General features: G+C 45.3%; 3 protein-coding genes across 4 annotated transcripts; 1 reads left to right on the top strand and 2 right to left on the bottom strand.

Moving 5' to 3' along the window:
• Positions 1-12,619: 12,619 nt before the first annotated feature.
• Positions 12,620-14,864, bottom strand: wdr83os (WD repeat domain 83 opposite strand). The gene is made up of 4 exons (XM_052527952.1): positions 14,674-14,864; positions 14,333-14,438; positions 13,932-14,029; positions 12,620-13,012 (listed from the first exon to the last, which is right to left on the bottom strand). The coding sequence occupies exons 1-4, from the start codon at positions 14,721-14,723 to the stop codon at positions 12,946-12,948; spliced, it is 321 nt and encodes a 106-aa protein (XP_052383912.1). The 5' UTR covers positions 14,724-14,864; the 3' UTR covers positions 12,620-12,945.
• A 95-nt stretch (positions 14,865-14,959) lies between these two features.
• On the top strand, positions 14,960-19,183 carry wdr83 (WD repeat domain containing 83). 2 transcript variants are annotated; one of them, XM_052527949.1, is made up of 9 exons: positions 14,960-15,123; positions 15,254-15,369; positions 15,567-15,687; positions 17,193-17,298; positions 17,540-17,588; positions 17,878-18,004; positions 18,098-18,165; positions 18,275-18,498; positions 18,719-19,183. In XM_052527949.1, exons 2-9 carry the CDS (start codon positions 15,267-15,269, stop codon positions 18,887-18,889), a joined length of 969 nt encoding a protein of 322 aa, XP_052383909.1. In that variant the 5' UTR covers positions 14,960-15,123; positions 15,254-15,266; the 3' UTR covers positions 18,890-19,183. The 2 variants fall into 2 exon arrangements, with proteins under 2 accessions (XP_052383909.1, XP_052383910.1); XM_052527950.1 differs by having other exon boundaries at positions 14,961-15,114.
• A 214-nt stretch (positions 19,184-19,397) lies between these two features.
• LOC127932365 (persephin) lies at positions 19,398-20,700 on the bottom strand. Its single transcript, XM_052527951.1, has 2 exons — positions 20,555-20,700; positions 19,398-20,212 (listed from the first exon to the last, which is right to left on the bottom strand). Exons 1-2 carry the CDS (start codon positions 20,631-20,633, stop codon positions 19,737-19,739), a joined length of 555 nt encoding a protein of 184 aa, XP_052383911.1. The 5' UTR covers positions 20,634-20,700; the 3' UTR covers positions 19,398-19,736.
• Positions 20,701-26,256: the final 5,556 nt, after the last annotated feature.

Genomic DNA, 26,256 nt, shown 5'->3' with positions numbered 1-26,256 from the left:
GGAACCAGAAAGGGTTATACCTGGAACCAGAAAGGGTTATACCTGGAACCAAAAAGGGTTATACCTGGAACCAGAAAGGGTTATTCAAAGGGTTCTCCTATGGGGACACCCAAATAACCTTTTTAGGTTCTAGCTATCTCCTTTTCTAAAGTGTACTGGGATTGAGCCTAGATTGAGACAGAGTTCTCTAAGGCTGGATGGAGTGATGGTGGAGGGAGAGAGGGATGATGGAGTCAAGAGAAATGGCCCCTAAGAGGTGTCCAGAGGCTAGTCTATATAAAAGGCACTTTAATGTGTGTGAATGCAATCTCACACCTTTGAGGGGGAGAAACATAGACATACACACACAATTGAACATGTACTATATGACACACTTGTATACACATACTGCATACACACACAATTTGAACATACAGTATAGACACATAGACAAACACACACACATAGACAAACACAAACACACACACAGAGACAAACACAAACACACAGAGACAAACACACAGACACACACACATACACACAGACAGACAAACACACACAGACAAACACACACAGAGACACACGCACAGAGACACATAGACAAACAAACACACAGACAAACAAACACACAGACAAACACACACAGACAAACACACACACACACACACACACACACACACACACACACACACACACACACACACACACACACACACACACACACACACACACACACACACACACACAAACACACACACACAGAGACAAACACACAGAGATACACACACATAGACAAACACACAAACACACACACACACAAGACAAACACACACACACACACATCTACACAAACACACAGACAAACACACACAGACAAACACACACACACACATCTACACACACACACAGACACATAGACAAACACACAAACACTCAGATACAGAGACAAACACACACACACATAGACAAACACACACACACACACACACAAACACACACACACACACAGACAAACACACAGAGACACACACACAGAGACAAACACACACACACATAGACAAACACACACACACACACACAAACACACACAGAGACAAACACACAGAGACACACACACACGCACAGACAAACACACACACACACAGACACATAGACAAACACACACACACACACACACACACACACACACACACACACACACACACACACACACACACACACACACACACACACACACACACACATAGACAAACAAACACACAGACATAGACAAACACACATACAGACACACAGACAAACACACACACAGACACACAGACAAACACACACACACACACAAAGACACATAGACAAACACACACACACACACACACACACACACAAACACACAAACACACACACACAGAGACAAACACACAGAGACACACAGACACACACACACACAAACACACACAAACAGAGACAAACACACAGAGACACAGACAAACACACACACACACACACACACACACACATATACACATAGACAAACAAACACACAGACATAGACAAACACACATACAGACACACAGACAAACACACACACAGACACATAGACAAACACACACACAGACACACAGACAAACACACACACACACACAAAGACACATAGACAAACACACACACAGACACATAGACAAACACACACACAGATACATAGACAAACAAACACACAGACAAACACACACACACAAAGACACATAGACAGACAAACACACACACATAGACAAACACACACAGAGGCAAACACACACACACACAAAGACACATAGACAGACAAACACAAACACACACACAAAGACAAACGCAAACACACACACAGAGACAAACACACACACACACAAACAGAGACAAACATTTGGGCCTGAGTTGGACAGACAAAGGAACAAACCAGAGCTTGCTGTCTTAACAAAGTAAGACCTTACTTATTCTAGGATGACGCATGGGTTTTTACATAGCTGTCATACAATAGCTAATTAACACTCTCTCGCTTTAGACTGTGTATCATAATTATATGTGGAAGGGGAAAGCTGTGTGTCACACACTGTGCTGAGAGGGGGGTCTGGGGTACCGGAATGTATGAAGAAGAATTCCTCTTCATAATAAAGCACTGCATGATCACCACTTGTACATATTGACATGGAGCAGTATAGAGGCACTTGCACAATGCACACACATGGGGAACATTAGTGTAGCTGAAAGGTCAAATGTGGCCATTTAAAATCACATTTCATGCAATTCTAACGTCATGTTTTAATACGTCACAGATGATGGAAATGACAGGGTGCTTTGACACTGACAAACTGACAAACTGAGGTCAATAAAAAGGACCTTCCATCAGTAGTCTAGGACCAGGTGTGATGACACATATTCTACAATATGAGGAGGAAATTATAGTCCTGAAAATGCTTTCCAGTTGCACCCAATGATGCACAGTTCACTCACCCGCGATGGCCGATGTGTTCGTGCCAAAAGCTTCTCTCTCTCTCTCTCTCTCTCTCTCTCAATTCAATTCAATTGGGCTTTATTGGCAAAAGCTTCTCTCAAGTGAGGTCAACATACAAAGTGAATATATAAAGTGAAAAACAACAAAAGCTTCTCTCTCTCTCTCTCTTCGTGCCAAAAGCTTCTCTCTCTCTCTCTCTTCGTGCCAAAAGCTTCTCTCTCTCTCTCTCTCTTCTCTCTCTCTCTTCAAAAAGCTTCTCTCTCTCTCTCTCTTCGTGCCAAAAGCTTCTCTCTCTCTCTCTCTCTTCGTGCCAAAAGCTTCTCTCTCTCTCTCTCTTGTGATGGCACACTGTGCCAAAAGCTTCTCTCTCTCTCTCTTCGTGCCAAAAGCTTCTCTCTCTCTCTTCGTGCCAAAAGCTTCTCTCTCTCTCTCTCTTCGTGCCAAAAGCTTCTCTCTCTCTCTCTTTTAATTCGTGCCAAAAGCTTCTCTCTCTCTCTCTCTTCGTGCCAAAAGCTTCTCTCTCTCTCTCTGTTTGTCTTTTTCGTGCTCAAAAGCTTCTCTCTCTCTCTCTCTCTCTCTCTCTCGTGCCAAAAGCTTCTCTCTCTCTCTCTCTCTCTTCCTGTGCCAAAAGCTTCTCTCTCTCTCTCTCTCTCTTCGTGCCAAAAGCTCTCTCTCTCTCTCTCTCCTTCAGTGCAAACAAAAGCTTCTCTCTCTCTCTCTCTCTTCGTGCCAAAAGCTTCTCTCTCTCTCTTTCTCTTCAGTGCCAAAAGCTTCTCTCTCTCTCTCTGGTCTCTTCGTGCCAAAAGCTTCTCTCTCTCTCTAATGCTCTTACTGTTGACACAAAAGCTTCTCTCTCTCTCCTTGGTTCCAAATCTTATGATGTGCCAAATTTGCTTCTCTCTCTTTCTTTCATTGTGACCAAAGGGTTTTTATTTTGCTTCTCTCTCTCTCTCTTTAATAGTTGATTCTCTGTAGTTGATCATGTATATGTTTTGCTTTTGTTCTTTGTTATAGAACTCTCTCCATTTTGGATAGATAATTCTTCTGTTGTTGTTTGTTTAGTGTTTTCTTCGTGCCAAATTGAGCTTCTCTCTCTCTCTCTCACCATTCTCTCTCTCTCTTCGTGCCAAAAGCTTCTCTCTCTCTCTCTCTCTTTCGTGCCAAAGCTTCTCTCTCTCTCTCTCTCCAAAAGCTTCTCTCTCTCTCTCTCTCTCTCTCTCTCTCTCTCTCTCTCTCTCTCTCTCTCTCTCTCTCTCTCTCTCTCTCTCTTCTCTCTCTCTCTCTTCTCTCTCTCTCTCTCTCTCTCTCTCTCTCTCTCTCTCTCTCTCTCTCTCTCTCTCTCTCTCTCTCTCTTCGTGCCAAAAGCTTCTCTCTCTCTCTCTTCGTGCCAAAAGCTTCTCTCTCTCTCTCTCTTTCTTCGTGCCAAAAGCTTCTCTCTCTCTCTCTCTTCGTGCCAAAAGCTTCTCTCTCTCTCTCTCTCTCTCTCTCTCTCTCCGTGCCAAAAGCTTCTCTCTCTCTCTCTCTCTCTTCGTGCCAAAAGCTTCTCTCTCTCTCTCTCTCTTCGTGCCAAAAGCTTCTCTCTCTCTCTCTCTCTTCGTGCCAAAAGCTCTCTCTCTTCGTGCCAAAAGCTTCTCTCTCTCTCTCTCTTGCTTAACTTTGTAAAAGAATGGTGTTCCCTCAATAGGTCTATTTGTTAGTTGATAACCTACAGACAGATTAGTCTTCACTTTTCAACAGGGTCCATTTGCTTTCCAACCTGTGTTGACCCACGATTGCATTAGAAACACTGCGAAAGGCCTGAGACTTGCTGCGTGTTCCTGACCGTAGACATGCCTTGTGATTGGACAACACCCATTCCACCAGCTGAATGATCAGCCTACTCCTGGTGTACCATTCACAATGATTTCACTTACTTCTCAACACATTCTACAACTTTGGCAAATTCAAATCATCAGGGGAGATACGGCCCCTCCAGAGCCCTTCCCGCGGCTAGGATTCAATTAGATAAATAAATGATGAAGTGCAAATTGGAGAGATGAGAGCTGCAGGCTCCTAAACGGGTTCCTCAGCTGTCCCCATAGGAGAACCCTTTGAAATACTATTTTTGCTTTCAAGTAGAACCCTTATGAGTTCCATGTAGAACCCTTTCAATGCTGGGTTGCTTTCAACAGAGGGTTCCACATGGAACCCAAATAAGTTCTACCTGTAACCAAAAAGGGTTCTCCTGTGGGGACAGCCGAAGAACCCTTTTGGAACCTTTTTTTCTAAGTGTGTATCAGAGCAGGGAGAGGTCATAGAAGATGATTGTCATCCTAGTTCTGTGACAAATACAGGCTCTCTTCTCCTTCTCACCACAGTAATGGCCACGCGTGGGTCTATATAGGCCACAATGTGTCGCAAACCACGACCCAAACACAAATCAATTCTTAGAATATCAGTTTTCACATTACGTTGTTTAGGGGTCCGGCCAGGACAATTACAGAGGAGTCAACTTGAATTCAACTTTGCTTGCTTTTATGATCATGTTCACATGGTCACGAGATGAACCGGATCCTGGAAAATGGGTTCCTGAACCACACAGTCCGAAACTGAGAGGTGCCGGATCCTGTTCTGCCAGGGTGAGGTTCAAATTAAGCACTAGTCTCTCTCTCTCTCTCTCTCTCTCACACACACACACACGCACGCACGCACGCACGCACGCACACACACACACACACACACACACACACACACACACACACACACACACACACACACACACACACACACACACACACACACACACACACACACACACACACACACACACACACACACACAGGAAGAGGACAGCCCAGTGGCTCTCCAAACTTGACCCTGGTGGGTGGAAGAGAAATCTAGTGGGGATAAGAGCAGTAGACTAGCCTACATTGTTCTTCATGTCCTTTTCATATGCATGAAAGATACCAATCCTATCATTATTGTGTGGGTTGTAAAGGGTTGCAATCATTTAAATTGATGGTTGAGAGGACATGATATAAATATATATAAGCAGTGTGTGTGTGTGTGTGTGTGTGTGTGTGTGTGTGTGTGTGTGTGTGTGTGTGTGTGTGTGTGTGTGTGTGTGTGTGTGTGTGTGTGTGTGTGTGTGTGTGTGTGTGTGTGTGTGTGTGTGTGTGTGTGTGTGTGTGTGTGTGTGTGTGTGTGTGTGTGTGTGTGTGTGTGTGTGATGCAGTTTCAGATAACTGCTGTTGCGTTCATTCTCAAGAGGGTCTCTCTCTCTCCCCATCTCCCTCTTCCCCTCTCTCCCCGTCTCTCTCTCTCCCCATCTCCCTCTTCCCCTCTCTCCCCGTCTCTCTCTCTCCCCATCTCCCTCTTCCCCTCTCTCCCCGTCTCTCTCTCTCCCCCATCTCCCTCTTCCCCTCTCTCCCCGTCTCTCTCTCTCCCCATCTCCCTCTTCCCCTCTCTCCCTGTCTCTCTCTCTCCCCATCTCCCTCTTCCCCTCTCTCCCCGTCTCTCTCTCTCCCCATCTCCCTCTTCCCCTCTCTCCCTCTCTCTCTCTCTCCCCATCTCCCTCTTCCCCTCTCTCCCTGTCTCTCTCTCTCCCCATCTCCCTCTTCCCCTCTCTCCCCGTCTCTCTCTCTCCCCATCTCCCTCTTCCCCTCTCTCCCTGTCTCTCTCTCTCCCCATCTCCCCATCTCCCTCTCTCCCCGTCTCTCTCTCTCCCATCTCCCTCTTCCCCTCTCTCCCCCGTCTCTCTCTCTCCCCATCTCCCCATCTCCCTCCAATCACAAGGGGTTCTGAATCCATGTAGCTTTTTCTTCTTTTACCGGCAATATCCTAAACAGAAGGATATTGGTTTTGCCTAATGATGTCGAAGTACAGTCAAATGTGTATTTTGTTCCAACCTATCATCTGAAACTTGTAATAGTTTTCCCAGGCTATCGTCGTTTAAACACCGTTCAGATATATCGCGGGCTACTGTCTTCTAGCCAAATCACAATTTTCACATTGAATACTTGTGTGGTCGAATCCATCAAAATGCCGTGTGACAGGCGATAGAATGGTGTCAAATTGACAATAGTGGACGGTTCGGTTCAATGTTGTGTCGTAGAATTACTGAAATGAACATTTGAATGTAATGCCTTCTTACCTGACAGTTGGTGGTTATCGTCGAACCAGAATGGAGAGTTTTGGAAGGGTCCTGACCTGACCTCGCCGCGTGGAGGAGGGGTCTACAGCAGGAAGAGCGCACCTGTGGGATAATAAATGCGGCTCGTAGCGCGGGTGGCGGGGTGCAGTTGTAACTGACCGTAGGACCTTGAGATGAACCGGAGGACGAGACGAGGAACAGCACCGTATCCACTACAGGGGAGGAAAACTCCATCTTCAAATTCCGTAACACATCCCGTAACGTGCCAGTCACCGACTCAAAGAGCAAACAACCGAGAAATTGTAATCAAAATGTTGGTCAAAATAAATAAATAAAAGGACGAGCATGTAATCAATGGGCACGCAGGCGGACCTCCGAAAATGGCTTTTAAGGCATATTTGGTCAAATGATCTCCCGTTCCCCTCTCTCTACTCTATAGTCCTCCTCTCAGTCGCTTTCTGGTCCGTGCTTCAGTGTCAGACAATTGTTCGTTCCGTCACTCTCTCGTCTCGATCTCTGGCTGGAATCGTAAGCTTGAGAGAGCCTGCAGCATGTGTGTGGTGTATGATGGAAAATGCGATGTGCGTTCACTCCTCTCTTGTTCGAGAGAAATCAACGTACGTGCTCCGGCTCCCTCTCGATGCGCGTACCCGCGCCGAGTAGGAGAGACATTCACACAAGGAACAGGTTGCATAGTTCATATACCTCAGTGATTGAGCCTGGGGAGAGCACATGAAGGATAGTGTGTGTGTGTGTGTGTGTGTGTGTGTGTGTGTGTGTGTGTGTGTGTGTGTGTGTGTGTGTGTGTGTGTGTGTGTGTGTGTGTGTGTGTGTGTGAGGAAGAGAGACACATGAAGGATAGTGTGTGTGTGTGTGTGTGTGTGTGTGTGTGTGTGTGTGTGTGTGTGTGTGTGTGTGTGTGTGTGTGTGTGTGCGTGCGTGCGTGTGTGTGTGTGTGTGTGCGTGTGGACGTGTTTAACCCCACAGGAATAGTAAACGAACAAAAATGGACCAACTGGGGAAATCAAGGTCAAATACTATTTCTAGGGGGTTTAGGGTTAAGGTTAGAATTAGTGTTAGTGTTAGAATATTTTTTTTTTTGTGGTTAAGGTTAGTCTTAGGGCTAGGGTGAGGGTTAGGTTTAGGTTAGGGAAAATGAGATGTTGAATGGGACTGAATTGTGTGTTATACAAGTGTGTATATAGACTAAAATACCAATAACAGACTAATATACCAATAACAGGCTACTATACCAATAACAGGCTAATATACCAATAACAGGCTAATATACCAATAACAGGCTACTATACCAATAACAGGCTACTATACCAATAACAGGCTAATATACCAATAACAGGCTAATATACCAATAACAGGCTACTATACCAATAACAGACTAATATACCAATAATATACCAATAACAGGCTAATATACCAATAACAGGCTACTATACCAATAACAGGCTAATATACCAATAACAGGCTACTATACCAATAACAGACTAATATACCAATAACAGGCTAATATACCAATAACAGGCTAATATACCAATAACAGGCTACTATACCAATAACAGACTAATATACCAATAACAGACTAATATACCAATAACAGGCTAATATACCAATAACAGGCTACTATACCAATAACAGGCTAATATACCAATAACAGGCTACTATACCAATAACAAGCTACTATACCAATAACAGGCTACTATACCAATAACAGGCTAATATACCAATAACAGGCTAATATACCAATAACAGGCTACTATACCAATAACAGGCTAATATAATAACAGGCTAATATACAATAACAGGCTAATATACCAATAACAGGCTACTATACCAATAACAGGCTAATATACCAATAACAGGCTACTATACCAATAACAGGCTAATATACCAATAACAGGCTACTATACCAATAACAGGCTACTATACCTATGGGTAATGTTTAACTATGATGGTGTATGTTGCAGTTGTTCTAGTCTAAATGTGTCCACCTTATTGCCAGTTGTTTCCATATCCCTGTGACACACAGTAGGGACTCGCCCACATCCACCCTCTGTTGAATATCACACGATCAAAGACCTCCCGGAAACCCTTTAGTTTGGTATACATCCCAAATGGCACCCTATTCCATATGCCCATAGGATTGTGCACTATAGAAGCAGTGCACAAAACATTAGGACCACCTTCTCTTTCCATGACAGACTGACCAAGTGAATTCAGGTGAAAGCTGTAATATGATCCCTTAATGATGTCACCTTAAATCCACTTCAATCAGTGTAGATGAAGGGGAGGAGACAGGTTATAGAAGGACTGTTCTGCCTTGAGACAATGGAGACATGGATTGTGTATGTGTGCTATTCAGAGAGTGAATGGACAAGACAACATATTGAAGTGCCTTTGAACGTGGTATGGTAGTAGGTGCCAGGAGCACCGGTTTGAGTGTGTCAAGAACTGCAGCAATGCTGGGTTTTTCACACTCAGAAGTTTCCTGTGTTTATCAAGAATGGTTCACCATCCAAAGGACATCCAGCAAGTTAACACAACTGTGTGAAGCATTGGAGTCAACATTGACCAGCATCCCTGTGGAACGCTTTGACACCTTGTAGAGTCCATGCCCTGACGAACTGAGGCTGTTCTGAGGCCAAAATGGGGGAGGGGATTGGAACTCAATATCAGGAATGTGTTCCTAATGTTTTGTACACTGTAGAATAGTGTGCCATTTGGGACACTGTGTGCTCTCTGAAGTGTTGTGATCTGTGTTGTTTGAATCACTCCATATGAATCACTCTATATGAACCACTTTATATGAATCACTCTATATGAATAACTCTATATGAACCACTCTATATGAACCACTCTATATGAACCACTCTATATGAACCACTCTATGTGAATCACTCTACATGAATCATTCTATTTTAATCATTCTATATGAACCACTCTATATGAATCACTCTATATGAACCACTCTACATGAATCACTCTATATGAATCACTCTACATGAATCATTCTATTTGAATCATTCTATATGAACCACTCTATATGAATCACTCTATATGAATCACTCTACATGAATCATTCTACATGAATCATTCTATATGAACCCCTCTATATGACAAGTGCAAGATAAGATAAATTGGATAAACAGAGGGGAAGAGGGAAAGAGTGTGTGTGTTTTATGTGAGTGTGTGTGTCGTTACATCTAGTGTGTGTGTATGGCCCACATAGCTCATTTCCAGAGTGGAGGTTACATCTCTGCCCTGCTGGCAGTGAGCGGAGCGGCAGAGGGGGTGTGTGTGTGTCGGCAAGACGCTGAGTCAGGCTCTCCTCGTCATCAGCCCTGTCACCAATCACTCACCCTGTAAGGGCCCTCTGACACACGGACACACACGACCAGTTGTTTACGGGCCTATTTAGATGATGTACGTAAGTGGTCCGTGTCCCACAATAGGATCCATTAGGGGGACCAAGAGAAAAGAGTGCCAGAATACGAATTTAAGACAAATATCACGATTCACCTTCATTCAATCTTCCTCTGTGGCCACATCCCTAATGGCACCCTATTCCCCTACGGGCCCTGGTCAACAGTGGTGCACTGTGTAGGGAATAGGATGCTATTTGGGACAAACCATGTGTCAGTCTGACTCATCAGTCTCTCTTTGGAGCAAAGAGATGAGAAGAGAATGAGAGATAAAGAGAGTATTGTATGGTTTGATAAAAGAAGGTGAAGCAGAACGGTGGTATTGCATGTACCTGTTACTACACCGTAACCTTCAGTAGGACTCTATAATGTATGAGAGAGAGAGAGAGAGAGAGAGAGAGAGAGAGAGAGAGAGAGAGAGCAGAAACAGAGATAGGGAGAGACAGACAGAGACAGAGAGAGACAGAGAGAGAGAGAGAGAGAGAGAGAGAGAGAGAGACAGAGAGAGAGAGAGAGAGAGAGAGAGAGAGACAGAGAGAGAGAGCAGAAACAGTGATAGGGAGAGACAGACAGAGAGAGAGAGAGAGAGAGGAGAGAGAGAGAGAGAGAGAGAGAGAGAGAGAGAGAGAGAGAGAGAGAGAGAGAGCAGAAACAGTGATAGGGAGAGAGAGAGAGAGAGAGAGAGAGAGAGAGAGAGAGAGAGAGAGAGCAGAAACAGTGATAGGGAGAGACAGAGAGAGAGAGAGAGAGAGAGAGAGAGAGAATGAGAGTGGAGACAGAGGGAGAGAGAAAGAGCAGAAACAGCAAGAGGGAGACAGCAAGAGAGAGAATGAGAGACAGAGAGGGGATAGAGGGAGAGAGATAGAAAGAAAAGGCAGAAACAGAGAGGAGACAGAGGGAGAAAGAAAAGAGCTGAAACAGAGACAACGAGAGAGAAAAAGAGAACGTGCAGAAACAGCAAGAGAATGAAAGAGAAAAGAGAGGAAGAGAGAGAAAAGAGTGGAGACAGCAAGAGAAAGAGTTATGTGCTAGGAGTTTTGCGTGTTTTTTAATCCATACTGTCTGAGATCAGTACTGAAGTGAGCCAGTTCCTTCATCAAGGATTTGTCCCCAATGACACCCTATTCCTTACATAGTGCACTACTGGACTGGTCAAAAGAGGTGCACTATATAGGGAATAGAATGTCATTTGGGATGAAGCCAGACCATGAGATGCTCATTGCTTACTAATTTGTAAAGCAACTCCGCCCTCTAGTGGTCAATGGTAATCAACAATCATTGTTTTCCAACACATCTCCAATCAGGCAAGATTAGGCAGAGGCGATAGGCCTACAGCAGTAGCACAAGTGGTCATTTGGAGCATATTCAGTGTGCGGGCCTTTCTGTTCTATTCAAGGTTTTAATAACCCAAAAAATACACCCACCCCACTGATCAAAAAGAGATAACTGCAGATGCAACAAATTCAATATCCTCTCTTTCTTCTGTCGGGGCAGCAGGTAGCCTAGTGGTTAGAGCGTTGGCCCAACAACCAGAAGGTTGATGGATCGAATCCCTGAGCTGACAAGGTAAAAATCTGTTGTTCTGCTCCTGAGCGAGGCAGTTAACCCACTGGTCCCTGTAAGCTGTGGATGTTGATTAAGGCAGCACCTCTCTAATTCAGAGGTGTTGGGTTAAATGGGGAAGACTTAATGCAGTTGGACAACTGACTTTTGATACAATAAACAAGATTGGGAAAGTCAGAGAAAAAGTTACTTAAGGTACCTTCCAAAAACAGTCCAATTTGTGTTTTGAAAGCCCACATGGGAACAACAAGGGGTGAAAACAGCAATGAACTACCAAAGCAGAAAAACTCATTTACTCCCTTTCAAAAAGGTGCCCGTTGGCATTTCTATCCCCCCACCAAGTCAGTGCAAAATCAGGAGAAAAATTCAGTGGAGTTTGTTGAAACCGGTTGTCTCTGGCACGTGTCCCGAACACAGAAGTGCCCACTGTGCTGGGGCTGATCCGCCTTAGGCTGGTCGGACGTGAGTTATAAGTCCACTAAATCAGCTCCAGATCCGGCTGACTCCCCACTCTGCCTTTCCCTCTGCTCTGTCATTAGCAGGCACACACACACAGTCTGGAGGCAGAGAGAGTGTGCTGGAGAGCAGTGCCTAGATAGTGATTAGACAGGGACAGACTGAGGGCTTGAGTGAGGGTTTATGTCCTGTGTGTGAGTGTGGTGGGGGGGACCTTTTAGGACTGAGGTAGCTATTCCCAGAGCTAAACTGCAGAGAGAGATTGTACACATTACTGACTGCCTAGAGAGGCACACAGTCACTTTCATAACAGTTGCTCAATGTAAGCTCTGAGGTCAGATTTTGGAAGGCAGTGGTGTTTGGGCCTAAAGACCCAAGACGTTATCAGGACATGCATGTGTAACAGACCTGAATTGGTTAAACTCCTCAGCTTGGAATACCAATCCAACTTGTACCTTTTCGGTGGCACAGCTGGCTAAAGGTGTTTCATGAGGGTGGTCACGTGTGGTCACGGTACAGCTAAGCACAGTGACCCCTGTCACATGTAACAGGACAAACAAAACACAGTGACTTTATAAAACCTTCCATCTTTATTTCCAACTAACAGACCTCAGCTTACAGCGGGTGAATCAGACAATTCAATAGAAAACCTGCAATATCTCCAGGAAGAGAGAGATTTTGGAGAATAACCAGGACCACCTGGTCTTCTTGTTCTTGCCTCATGTCCACCATTGTGTTTCCTCTCAATACATCCATCTTTATCCCTCCTCCCTCTCTGTCTCCATCCCTCTCTCTCTCTCCCAGATGGTCAGTGGGCGAGTCAGGAGTCCGTCTCCCACTCTCAGTCTGGAACCGCCCCTCTCCTGCAAGGCCCCCCCGCCATTGGTCCTTGGTTACCACGGTGGCGACATGGGCTGGGGGTTCTGGAGGTATGACATCACCACGGCTGAGATGGACAGCCTGATCGAAAAAGAGATTGAAGGAGATCTTAACCTTCACTATAAAAGAAAAACCAAACCGACCTTGGATCAGTGTGTGTGTAATATATATATATATATATATACACACACACACTAAAAAAAAACTTCATATTTTTCCATTGTGATTAGGCCTATATCTCATTTGCTGCATATAACACTTGTACAACATTTTGCTGATCCACACAGTTTGTGTTACCAGCCAGGAGGGCATAGAGACAATCTTTAATAAAAAACTAATCTAGGTGATGGACTGGGAGGCATCTACTACTGATGTCCTGACACACTCTACTGTACCTGCAGAGCCACACACACTACTTTTCCTGGAAAAATGCCACACAGACACACACGCTCCCACAAAGTAAGTGGTATTATCTGCTGTAGTTAATTGTTATGGGTAAATGCAACACCTGGAGGTCAATGTTAAAAGCATTTGGACATTAAAGCTGAGCCCATCGCATGTCACAATGCCAGGTAGAGCCGAGCGTTGCCAAACCAACTTCCGGTGTCTTTAGTTTTATTGCCAGGAGTGCATTCATTAGCGCAATCCGTAGCAAAACATTTAGCAATGAAAAGTGTTTTTATTGGACACATTCCGGTTAGTCCCTCCTCCGTTTGGTTCCTAGGGAATTACACCCCAGGCAGAATAAGAGCTGCCAAACTAACTTCCTGCTGCGTCCTGGTATTACAGTTAACACATTAACAGTGATCCATTAGGAGACAGATAATAGATAACTCTGCATTTTGGCATAATAGCATTCACTTTTTACACTTTTCTTTCACTCGCCCTCATAGTCGCATACAGACCCTGGGTAGGTTGGAAATATGAGACAGAACACGTACACACACAGACAGAGAGACACACACACACACACACACACACACATATTTGTTCTACTCACATAAAGCTGCTCATCATCTGTTTGGTGTCTTCGGAGCTGCGTGAGTTAGCGAAGCTGATGAAGGAGCAGTACACTGCTATCCACGCACACCACTTTAACTGAAACACACAGAATGACCCACATACTATACTTTATAATGCGCTGTGTGTGTGTCAGCTTTTCTGCATGAGGCTGTAGAAGTGCTGTGGCATAGCCAGACAGTTACTAATGTATGGGGTGTAAGATAATGTGCCTACATGTAACAGGTTAAGATCATACTGCAATTTCAATCCACTCACCTACCTACACACACACACACACACACACACACACACACACACACACACACACATTAATGGGGGAGGGGCGAGGTCATCTGTGTGTGTGTGTCAGTGTGGTAAAAACAGATGTCTCTGGGTCACCTTCAGCATCAGGCCACACATGCTGAAGATCATGCCGAGTAGGTTCATGTAGTCTGGAGTCGGGTCTTCCAGGGTGGGGTTTGCTTCCGTACTGGGGGGCTTGTATCTGTAACAACAACAACCAAGATATGAATGACCCTACCACAAATAACGCAACTAGCTACCTTACTTAGCTATATGTCAGTGTAACAACATCTAGTTAGTTCACAAATGACAGGCGTTCTAGCTAGCTTGTTAGCTAGTCTATAATCGCGTTAGAATAGTGCTGAAGACGTGTGATTTAGCTAAGTAGCTATCTCGTTAGCGCGCAAACCCAACGATATTTACTCAATTGTACTCACCGGATAATTTTGTTTACCCTTTGTGGGCCTGACATGTTGTTTGCGGACATAATGTCCTTCTTGTTGAGATATTTTTAAGGATTAACTTAGTGGCAAAACGGTGTTGAGTGGGACCCGTCAGCTAGCTGGGCGAATGAAGAGGCGGGGCCTATCAGTTCCGCTGTGCGATGGATGCATTTCAAAATAAATGCTTTAAAAGACGCGAAGGCCTCTATCAATGCGGAGGGAGAATGTTCGGACTTTTATTTGAACACAAATGCTTTTACCCGGAACGAAACGATTATTACAGACAGGAAGTAAACCACACATTTGCAAAAATATGAACATTCTGGAGCATAAACTGTAGGGGGGAAAAAAGGACTTCGTTTGCTGTTAGCTAACAGAAATCAATATGAATCAGTTAATGATTGCTCTCTCATCAAACTAAAGCGAACAAGCAAGGTATTTCAGGTAGATAGCTATCCAAGCTCCATGATGCTCTTTCCATAGCACTTGCTCTTTCCACTACTAACGTTAGCGTAGTTGATGCTCAAGTCAGGAGAAAAATAATAGCTATATGTTTCAACCTCTCTTTCTACAGGCAGAAGTGTGAAATGTCGTTTCCCCAGCCCAAACCTGAGGTCCCTCAGCTCCCCCAAAACCTTCTCAGGACCATAGACTGCCAACAAGGGGCTGTAAGAGCTGTGCGATTCAATGGTGAGAATTCAAACAAACACCGATACCGTGAGGTGCATTGACTGTTGCTCTACTTGGAGCTGCTTGTGTATGTCATGAGAGGCTGTATCTACATAACGCGTTTCAGGTGTTTTTCATCCTCTCATTTTCTCCCTCCCTGTCTCTCTCTCCCCCACCCCTCTCCCTCTCTCCCCCACCCCTCTCCCTCTCTTTCTCAGCTGATGGTAACTACCTGCTGTCTTGCGGCAGTGACAAGTCTCTGAAGTTGTGGAGTGTAAGTCGAGGGACACTGCTGAAGACGTACAGTGGTCATGGATACGAGGTTCTAGATGCTGATGGGTCAGTGTCTGTATTATTACACAAACCTATATCAGAAAGTAAGCTGGCCCTCTTTGAAGTCTTGTAGATCGATGCATTGCGCTCTTTTTGGTTGTAAAGCCCTCTTGCATAAACTTCTGTGGTACGTTACTTAATTGTTAACCTGCAGAGGTACGAGTTACCAGACCCGGTCTCAGGGATGGCTTACTCTGGAGATCCCTCCACTGAGTTAGGTACATCTTTACATCTGATTTGAGTTTTTGTAGTCTCCAAAACGGTGTAAAACGTGATGATTTGGTGTCTCTACAGCATGGGTCTTCAACCTTTTCTGTCACGAGACCTGCAACTCTTCCCGGGGTCCTAGGTGTTCAACAGATGTGTTTTATGTCAATATACCTCGTAAAATCATTTGTAAAACTACTCTCAATATTACAATTATTCAAAGAGAAACATTGAAAATTGATGTTTTGAGTCCATGTCAGTGCTTAAATCACATCTGAAGAAAACAATTGGTGTGAAAAAACCCAATTAATTGAAACGTTTTAGTGTAAAGAGGAATGTGTCAGTTGAGCGATGTTTCTGCTGAGACAACTGCTGCAGCACGTCATGGCAGGGTTTGCTAAACAATCGCCACACAATTGATACAAATAATCCTAATATAGTGTTGTCAGGTAAGCCTACTTTGCACTTAACATTTAATTGAGAAAGTTTTTGGGGAAAGTCTTACTGTCTACCCACAAGACGGTTATCATCATTGCTAACTGTCCTGCAAACAGAGTGATAGACAAACGCGTGCAATATTGCTGGAAATGAATTGTCAGATATTGTGCTAAGTTTGGGTTTTGAAGGCAGTGGTGGCTAACCAGGGGAGGGATAATGTCACTGTGGATTTGATTGGATAGTAGCTGGGAGCTTTATGTTTAGGACCGTTTGCGATGGAACACGTTTAAAAAATGCACTTTCAGAACTGATTAGCGAGCTACTCACAGGTGGGCTGAGAGCTACTGGTAGATCTGCCTGATGGAGACCCTTGCTCTAGAGCAATACAGACAGCTGATTGAGGAACACATTATTGAAGAATGTGTTTGGTAAAGGCCAAATTTGGGTTAAATAAAGCTGATCCTAGATCTGATTGAGTGGGAAGCACTTAACTTCACTAAGCGTTCTCTTTCAGTGTGATAGCTAGCTTATATGCAGACGCCAAAGCCTGTATGTTCCCCTATATGAAGTAGGAGATATGCATTAAAAATGATACATACGGTATAGTTGATAGATAAGAAGTAGCACATTTTTTACTCATTCAGTATTCTTGTTTTAAGTTCCCCTATCCATCCTTCTGTGTCCATTACTCTCAGTCTGTCTTGCCTCTGCTGGTCATTCTCTATGTGATCAATCTGCTTGCTTGTGTAGTCTTCCTCTATCCATCTGCCTGCTTTGTCCTTCACTGTCTCCCTGCTGCCTCTGGGCCCCTGGGGGAATATGATCTGAGGTAGTGGTGTGTGTCTTACCATCGATTCCTTCCCTAGTTCCTATGACAACAGCCAGCTGTGTTCCTGCAGCTCGGACAAGACGGTGATCCTCTGGGACGTCGCCACGGGACAGGTCACCCGGAAACTCAGGGGTCACGCTGGGGTGAGAGAAAATAATACAACTATGTTTTCCTGTGTCACAGAGAGAGAGATGGAGTTTTAGAGAAAGAGGGGAGGGGGAAAGAGGCGGGTAGGAGAGGTCAGGTGGGTCAGAAAGAAATATAGAAAGAGATGTTTATGTTGAAGGAATAGAGACATGAAAGAATACAACAACTAAACCTCTAACTGGAGCCATTTATTTACATGGATATGGCTCTGCCTCTGGTCTGTCGCTCTGTTTGCAGAAAGTCAACTGTGTCCAGTTCAATGAAGAAGCTACAGTCATTTTATCTGGTGAGTTTTCTCGTTCCTCCATCCTTCCTCAGGAAAGTGCATCTCAGTCACCTCTACAACCAGGTTTGTGGCTTCAGCATTGTCCTGCTCATCCACAACAGGACTCATCTCGTGTGTGTGTGTGTGTGTGTGTGTGTGTGTGTGTGTGTGTGTGTGTGTGTGTGTGTGTGTGTGTGTGTGTGTGTGTGTGTGTGTGTGTGTGTGTGTGTGTGTGTGTGTGTGTGTGTGTGTGTGTGTGTGTGTGTGTGTGTGTGTGTGTGTGTGTGTGTGTACTCGTGTCGGTCTCTAGGCTCCATAGACGGTACAGTGCGCTGCTGGGACACCAGGTCCAGAAAATTTGACCCCATCCAGATTCTGGATGAGGCTCAGGATGGTGTCAGCAGTCTGAAGGTGTCTGAACACGAGCTGCTCACTGGGTCAGTACCAAATCTGAACCTTTCTGTTAATTTCAGTTTGATTCTTATAGAAGAGTCCTCTAAGCATCTTTTCTATCTCATGTCTTTCTCCAGGTCAGTGGACGGGAGAGTGAGACGGTATGACCTGCGGATGGGCCAGCTGCATGTGGACTTCATCAACAGTCAGTATCTAGTCTTACCAACTAGTTGTTGTACTAACTATCACTAACTTCTGTACCTAAACCACCCTGAGTCGCATTGATTTGTTATGTGTTTGTCTCTGTGTTCCAGGCCCCATCACGTGTGTGTGTTTCAGTGCGGACAGCCAGTGCACTCTGACCTCCAGCCTGGACTCCACCGTGCGTCTACTGGACAAGAGCACAGGGGAGATGCTGGGAGAGTACACAGGACACAAGATGAAGGGCTACAAGCTGGACTGCTGTCTGTCCAGTAAGGATACTCACGTCCTGAGCTGCTCTGAAGACGGACACGTGTACTGCTGGGACCTGGTAGAGGTACGAGGGATGGAGGATTTGTTAATCTAATAGATAGCTCCACTACCTATCAAAATGAATTGATTTGATTGGTTGATTTTGCTTACTGGATGCGTATTTGAAAAGGAATAGCACAGCAGTGTCTGTAAATGTCAACAGCTGCAGATGCAAGGACTTGGTATTGTGTGCCTATTGGTGTTAGATTCTTTCCCTCTTTGAACATCTCTTGTTTCTCTCTCAGGGTTCTCTGATGCTGAAGCTGCCAGTCGGGAAGGCTGTCGTCCAATCGCTGTCTTTCCATCCCTCGGAGACCCGCCTCCTCACAGCCATGGAGGGGCGTGTCCAGGTGTGGGGGGCGGAGCCAGAGGAAACTGAAGAGGACGTGGTGGTTGTTAAACAGGAAAAAGCATAGTAATCATTAGGTGGACATAACAGAAAGGACAAGAGTCATGATATCGTCAGAACTGATGAGTTCCCTACTGAACTGCCTGTTCTTGACTAAGGGTCAGGGATCGGATTTTGGTTGAGGGAAATGGTTGTGTGGTTGAAAAGTGACGTGCCGTTGCTTCCATGGCTAAAATATGGAATAAATCAATGAAAGTACTGCTGATGTTCCAGCATTATCAATAATGTTTTTTTTAATATTCATTGTAAATATTTTGTAAATGATGAGTTTTGAATAAACTCTTCTTGTTTTCCAAATGAACCATAGGCTCTAATATATATTTCTTAGTAGCCATGAGGGAAAATGTAATATCACTCACCAACATTGGTCATAAAACATGTAGATATGGTTGTCTTTATTACGAGTTGTACATATGAATATGGCACATGGACAAAATAAATTAAGTAGCATCATACAGTTAACATCTCAAATAAATAAATAATTTATTTTACATAAATACCTTGTTGGTTTGCTGAGGACCTTTTTTCGAATTGTAACAGTTTTACTCAACAATCAACCATAGTGTTAACCACTATTCATTTAATCTATGCAGCAAAATAAGATCCATTCAATGTCATTGGTATAATAAAAAAACTCCCCCAAAGCAACTTTAAATAAATATAAATATACATACGCAAAATGAATGCATTTCTTTCTAGCAAATTATAGCTACTTCTTGTAATCTCTTTCCTCCTGATTCTCCTTTTGTACAGCCTGAGCCTCTATGTCGCTCCCATTGCATTCTGAACAGCCAATGGCCACGGCCCAAAAGTCAATGTTCAGGCCCTCCCCCTTCACGTCCAGCTCCTCCCCATTAACCCACACAGGTACACCCTGCAGCCGACAGCTTCTCCACCTTGTGCCAGCGATGGGCGTTATCCAAAAAGGCTAGATCTTCGTGGTGGGTGGGCCTGCAGCATGGTCCATTCTGCCACGGCTCTCCATTCTGCTCGGGCAGGGCCCCCCTCAGGAGCAGGTTGGTCAGGGTCAGATCATGGTTGGAGCGGACACGGGGACAGTCTCCGCTGCAGTACTTGAAGAGGACGGTCTCGTCCGCGTCGTAGCCCAGACCCAGCTCTCGTACCTGGAGGAGGATTGAGCGGAGACGACATTGGGTTGAAGAGCGGCGGGACCGGATTGGGATGATTGGGGCTGGGACGGAACCCCTTTGGTCTTCTACTGCAAATCCGGAACCTTCTGTGTTCTTATTGTTGTTCCCTTTGTTGGATTCTCCTCCTCCACCTCTCCTCTCCTCCTCTGATGGGGAGGGTGATGCTTGCCCTCGCTGCTCTGAAAGATGGTGATAAAGAGAGAGGGTTATTAAAAAACTCATCACACCAGCTTGGACCAGATTGCATTACACTCTAGACTGCAGTAGACTGATAGTCAGTGCTACCCTACAGAAAAACTTCAGAACAGAAATCACACAATATGATCTCAAAATTCTCCAGTGACTGTGTATGCCTTGTCACTCAAGTCCCAGTGTCAAACATCATCCTGATGTAAACCAATCTCAAAGTACACAACAATATCTAGATACATATAACCCAGTACAAAACTGTAGAAAATAGGAAGAAATTCTATCCTGTCCCATCTCCAAGGTCGTGAGTCGTGACCCCGATCCATCCTTACCGAGTAGTGAGCGCAGCCAGTGTCCCTCTCCTCTCTGGACACAGAACAGCAGAACAACCAGCTTCAGTAGAGACCTCATATCTCCCCTCTTTTCTTATGTTGATCCCTCTTCCTCTCTAAGTAAACGATTGAACAGTGGATGAGTGTCTACGAGTGATGCTGAGATGCAACAGAGTCCCAACCTCCATTATATATCCCTCTGAAAAGAAGGGGGGATGAGACAGGATGTGGGGGGCGGTGAAACGGAGGGGGGGGGGGGTACACTAACCCGTTCCTCGCCAAAGCGCCAAGCCCGTAGACTCACTTGAGTTTTGACGGTTAGCGGTTTGATTGTTGGATGGGTGTTTGACCAAGAAATGTGTCATATTGGGATTATATTTAACAGGTATAAATTGCATTCTGAGGGCCCAGGTGTTTTCCGATGGATGCAAAGGCTGCTTCGTGGGGAAAATGAAATCTGGAGGCTAATAACTTAAAGCTGTTTGGAAGTTGAATGGCGGGCTAGGCTGGTCAGAGGTTGAGTTGGTTGGCAATTGATGCTAGGCAGAACTACCACTTGAACAGTTGAAGAAAGAGAGAGAGAGAGGGAGCGAGAGGGAGGGTGTAATATAAACAAAAGACCTGGGGGATTGACACTGACTTGATGACATAGAAATATAGACAGTTAAAGTAAAAAGTCCACCAGGTCAATGTTCAAATGAGACAGAAAGCGAAGAATGCGTTTCTGTCTCTTTCAGGCCAGTAAAGAAAGAGTTGAAATAAAAGAGGGAAGGGATGGTCGTAATTAAAAAAGAGAAGAAGGAAAAAAACACGACAGGAGATATTTTAATGGACATTCCGAGACTGGCGACTGACATTCCCAGATCTTCAGTAACTTCTTCCATAAATTCAGGGATTTGGTTGGAAATGTGGGCTTGTCAGGTCACATTATCAGACCAAATAATTTAACTGGGCTTGATTGAGATTGCCAATGGAATAGCCCCATAACCCTGCCCATCTGGCCCTCTAACAACACACACACACACACACACACACACACACACACACACACACAGTGTGTGTCAGTCAGTATCTGTAACATGGAAAAACACTGGGCGCCCAAACCGTCTTTTCACAATCACAACCAAATAAGCCCATGGGTGGAAGAAAGCATGTAGTCTAGGCCTAATATGACACTGTATCAAGATGACATCAGCTATCATTCCTTCATTCCTCTTTTGTGTGTGTGTGTGTGTGTGTGTGTGTGTGTGTGTGTGTGTGTGTGTGTGTGTGTGTGTGTGTGTGTGTGTGTGTGTGTGTGTGTGTGTGTGTGTATGTGTGTGTCCACGAGGGATATTGAGAAACAGCTCACCTGCCAATACAGCTCTCTCTCTGCTTGTGTGTGTGTGTGTGTGTGTGTGTGTGTGTGTTCCAGACTGTGTGTGTGTGTGACCATCATGTGATGACTGTCTAACTGTGACTAACCCTCCTGGTGGGAAAGTGTCTAACTGGTGACTAACCCTCCTGGTGGGAAAGTGTGTGTGTAACCCTCAGACTGCATTGATTCAGAGGGTTTATTCAGTGACCAATTCAGACAATAATCTTCCAGACTGTTAAGAGTTTTCATGAATGCTTTGATGCTGCTGACCATCATGTGATGACTGTGACACAAACCACATCTAACTGGTGACTAACCCTCCTGGTGGGAAAGTGAAGCTAATCTAACTGGTGACTAACCCTCCTGGTGGGAAAGTGAAGCTAATCTAACTGGTGACTAACCCTCCTGGTGGGAAAGTGAAGCTAATGATGTTTGAAGATATGTGTGCAAGTGTCTTGTCTAAACTCTCAATGACGTCTTTAAGCCTCACGGACCGTATGACTGGACATTTCTCACTAGGTGAACATCCTGATCATCAACACTGACAAGACGACTGAGTCGATTCCACTCTCTGCTACTTTTGCTCTTCACTTTTTCTCTCCTTCCATCATCAGCCATCACTTTACCCAAAATACCTGTCACTGCATCTCTCAGCACCATTCATGTACTGTCTCCATGATGACATACTGTACATACTCCAGGTCAGGCTTGATGCAGCTCTAAGCCCTGTCCTGCCTCTGAAGAGAGAGACAGACTGTTTAAGGTTTAAACATAGCTCCTGTAAAACCTACACATTATACACATTCTGTTTTGTTACATCCGTCGTCTCCGCTCCACGTCTCTCCATCCTCCTCTACCCGGAGAAGTTCTTTCTGTGATTTAAGGCGAGGTAAATACACGCTACGCAATTAGTAAGAACCCTACATTTACATTACATTTAAGTCATTTAGCAGACCACTTATCCAGAGCGACTTCAAATTGATGTGCAAACACCTATGACACCCAGTGGAACAGCCACTTGCATCTAGGTCTTGTTGGGGGCACCAGGCCAGGGGAGGGAGAAACATACTCAGTAACCTTACTTACCCTATCCTAGGTATTCCCAGGCCAATGGTCACATTACCGAAAACTGACTTTAGGACAACACCATGTAAGAAATGGAATGAATTGGGCTTCTAACGTGTGATGGTAGGTCTATGTAGTGTAGCACCAGGCCAGGGGAGGGAGAATACCTCAGTAACAGCTAAGGTGTGATGGTAGGTCTATGTAGTGTAGCACCAGGCCAGGGGAGGGAGAATACCTCAGTAACAGCTAAGGTGTGATGGTAGGTCTATGTAGTGTAGCACCAGGCCAGGGGAGGGAGAATACCTCAGTAACAGCTAAGGTGTGATGGTAGGTCTATGTAGTGTAGCACCAGGCCAGGGGAGGGAGAATACCTCAGTAACAGCTAAGGTGTGATGGTAGGTCTATGTAGTGTAGCACCAGGCCAGGGGAGGGAGAATACCTCAGTAACAGCTAAGGTGTGATGGTAGGTCTATGTAGTGTAGCACCAGGCCAGGGGAGGGAGAATACCTCAGTAACAGCTAAGGTGTGATGGTAGGTCTATGTAGTGTAGCACCAGGCCAGGGGAGGGAGAATACCTCAGTAACAGCTAAAGTAAGGAAGAAAATCCGAAGTACGATCAGATACAATCTGGTGTATTTATGTTACTGTCTGGAATCAGTGACGACAGAATTAGGAAGACTTGAGAGGCTTTGGGATTGAACATGCTGACCGTGCAGGAATGTGTAAATGCCCACAGCTACAGAATGGTACATGGTGTAGACAGTGACTTAGCCTACAACTCAGAGGGAAATATGATGTGAGTAAGCATGGTTACGGAAAACCATGTGTCCAATGTTCTGTACTGAGAAGGAGCACAGACACAGACAACACCCATAGACATTGTCGTCCACTGGTTGGTGTCTTTCTGCCTTCTGGTATTCAAACAAGCAGCCGAGACATTTGTCAATCAAACCTAACTGACTCTATGGCCTTGCTGGGCTAAAAGTGATCATTTCCAAATACCCTATGCGAAACATGAAGTGTAATATACATTTGTTTCATACTATATGCATGATACATCATTGTCTGTATAGGCCTGTATGAGTTATTGTTTCCTGACATGACACTGTTGTCAGATTCTTCTCATTCCTCTCTACCTGAGACATCTTTAAATTCCAGACCATATCTTCAAGAGAAATACCAAGGGGATTGTTCTATCACTGTATCCCTCCTCCTCCTTCTCCTCCCTCTTTCTCTCTCCATCTTCATCCTTTCCTCCGGGCGGGAGGTGGAAGGAATGTGTCAGGCCCTTTGCCCTCTCACGCTCCATGTTTTCCGAGAGGATTAACCGGGAGATGAATGTGTATTGCGAGCTTCTTTCTGTATTCCGTCTCTTACCCCGAGTGCTGATGTCTCACCTGGAGAGAAAGCTCTGAGTTAAACGGCGGTCATCCCGATTCGATATGAAGCCTTCATCACAAAAGCATCTCGGCCGGCCAGTCACTGCAGTGTCAAATCCTTACTCCTTACACCGAGCCAATGGCTGATGGTGTTACTAATTGTGCACTGTAGTAATGTCTGATAACAATGTGGAGCATTGCTTATTGGCTACCTTGTGTCCAGCCTGTACCTTACGCAGCTGATCTACTGTGAAGGTGACTTGTTTATAGGGGGATCTACAGACCTTTCAATATCAGATAATGCCACTCTGGATCAGTCTCACTCTGCCAAACCATAACCATTAACCTCAGAGAAACATACTTCAACTGATCTTAGAGCAGTCTTTCTCCCTGCAACTACCAGACTGCTTGGCCCAGGTTCAAAACACAACTGGATCAGGCCCTGTAGGGATCAGTGGAAACACATTTGTTTCAAATCTCTTCTCCTAACGTTTGGTGTAGAGCAGTAAATAAAGATAAACTCTCTTGGAAGGGTTCAGAGTCTGCCTGTCTGTGTCTGATGGGCTTACAGTGTTGTTTGATGGTGCAACAGGCTCTCTAAGCACAGTTCTAGGACCAACTGAGCTAACGTCCCCCCAACATGGCCTGCTAACTTGAACCATTAAGGGAGAAAGATGCAAAAGTGACCATGACTAGGGGGAACTTATCCTACTCGGTAAGGGCTTCTACTGGTTTAAGAGATGAGGTTGCTGTCTGTAAATTCCTGGCAATAGACATCACTCTCTGAGATGTCCCATTGATAGACTGATAGGCCCATTTAGGCCTAGAGGAGGAGGGATCCTTTCTATCAGACTGATAGAATGACAGAGTAATCTAGGCCTAGATCGCGGAGGGATGCACTGGACAGACTGATAGAGTGATAGAGACATGTACTGATGGAGGGATGAAGGGATGGATCCATGGTACTAACAGACTGATAGACAGACAGGTCAGATCGATGTCTCTTCCTGAGCATTGCTGGCTTGTGCATTCCTGGTGGTGGTTGGACCGCGGAGAGGGCTCGTCTCTCTGTGTCAGCCCAAATAGGGCTTGTCTGTCTGTGCCGGGCAGGAATGTCAGATGGGAGCAACGTTCCTGTAATGGGAAGCATTCTAAGGGGATTTATCCACGGAATGTCAAACTCAATGCCACAGCATATCAAACTTCGGAATGCTGTTTACAACGTAAATCTGGATCAGATAGACACCTGCACCGAGAATCTCTTTCTCTCTATCCCTCCATCTGTCTCCATTCCCCCCTCCATCCACCCTGAGCATCTCTTTCTCCATCCATCCTTTTTGAGTCTCGCCCTATCCCTGATCCCTCCCTCCTTCCACCTACATCTCCATCGCCCTCTCACTTTATCCCTCCCTCCCTCCCTCCATCCTTCTTGCTGTATCCCTGACCTCTCCCTTCCATTCCTTACCCTCCCTCCCTCCCTCCCTCCCTCCCTCCCTCCCTCCATCCTTCTTGCTGTATCCCTGACCTCTCCCTTCCATTCCTTACCCTCCCTCCCTCCCTCCCTCCCTCCCTCCCTCCCTCCCTCCCTCCCTCCCTCCCTCCCTCCCTCCCTCCATCCTTCTTGCTGTATCCCTGACCTCTCCCTTCCATTCCTTACCCTGCATCCTCCCTCCCTCCCTCCATCCTTCTTGCTATATCCCTGACCTCTCCCTTCAATTCCTTACCCTGCATCCCTCCCTCCCTCCCTCCCTCCATCCTTCTTGCTGTATCCCTGACCTCTCCCTTCCATTCCTTACCCTCCCTCCCTCCCTCCCCCTCCCCCTCCCTCCCTCCCTCCCTCCCTCCCTCCCTCCCTCCCTCCTCCTCTTGCTGTATCCCTGATCTCTCCCTTCCATTCCTTA

This window comes from Oncorhynchus keta, chromosome 10 (genome assembly GCF_023373465.1).
Source record: "Oncorhynchus keta strain PuntledgeMale-10-30-2019 chromosome 10, Oket_V2, whole genome shotgun sequence".
Classification (NCBI taxonomy): Eukaryota; Metazoa; Chordata; class Actinopteri; order Salmoniformes; family Salmonidae; genus Oncorhynchus; species Oncorhynchus keta.
This window is presented reverse-complemented; position numbering and strand designations above follow the sequence as displayed.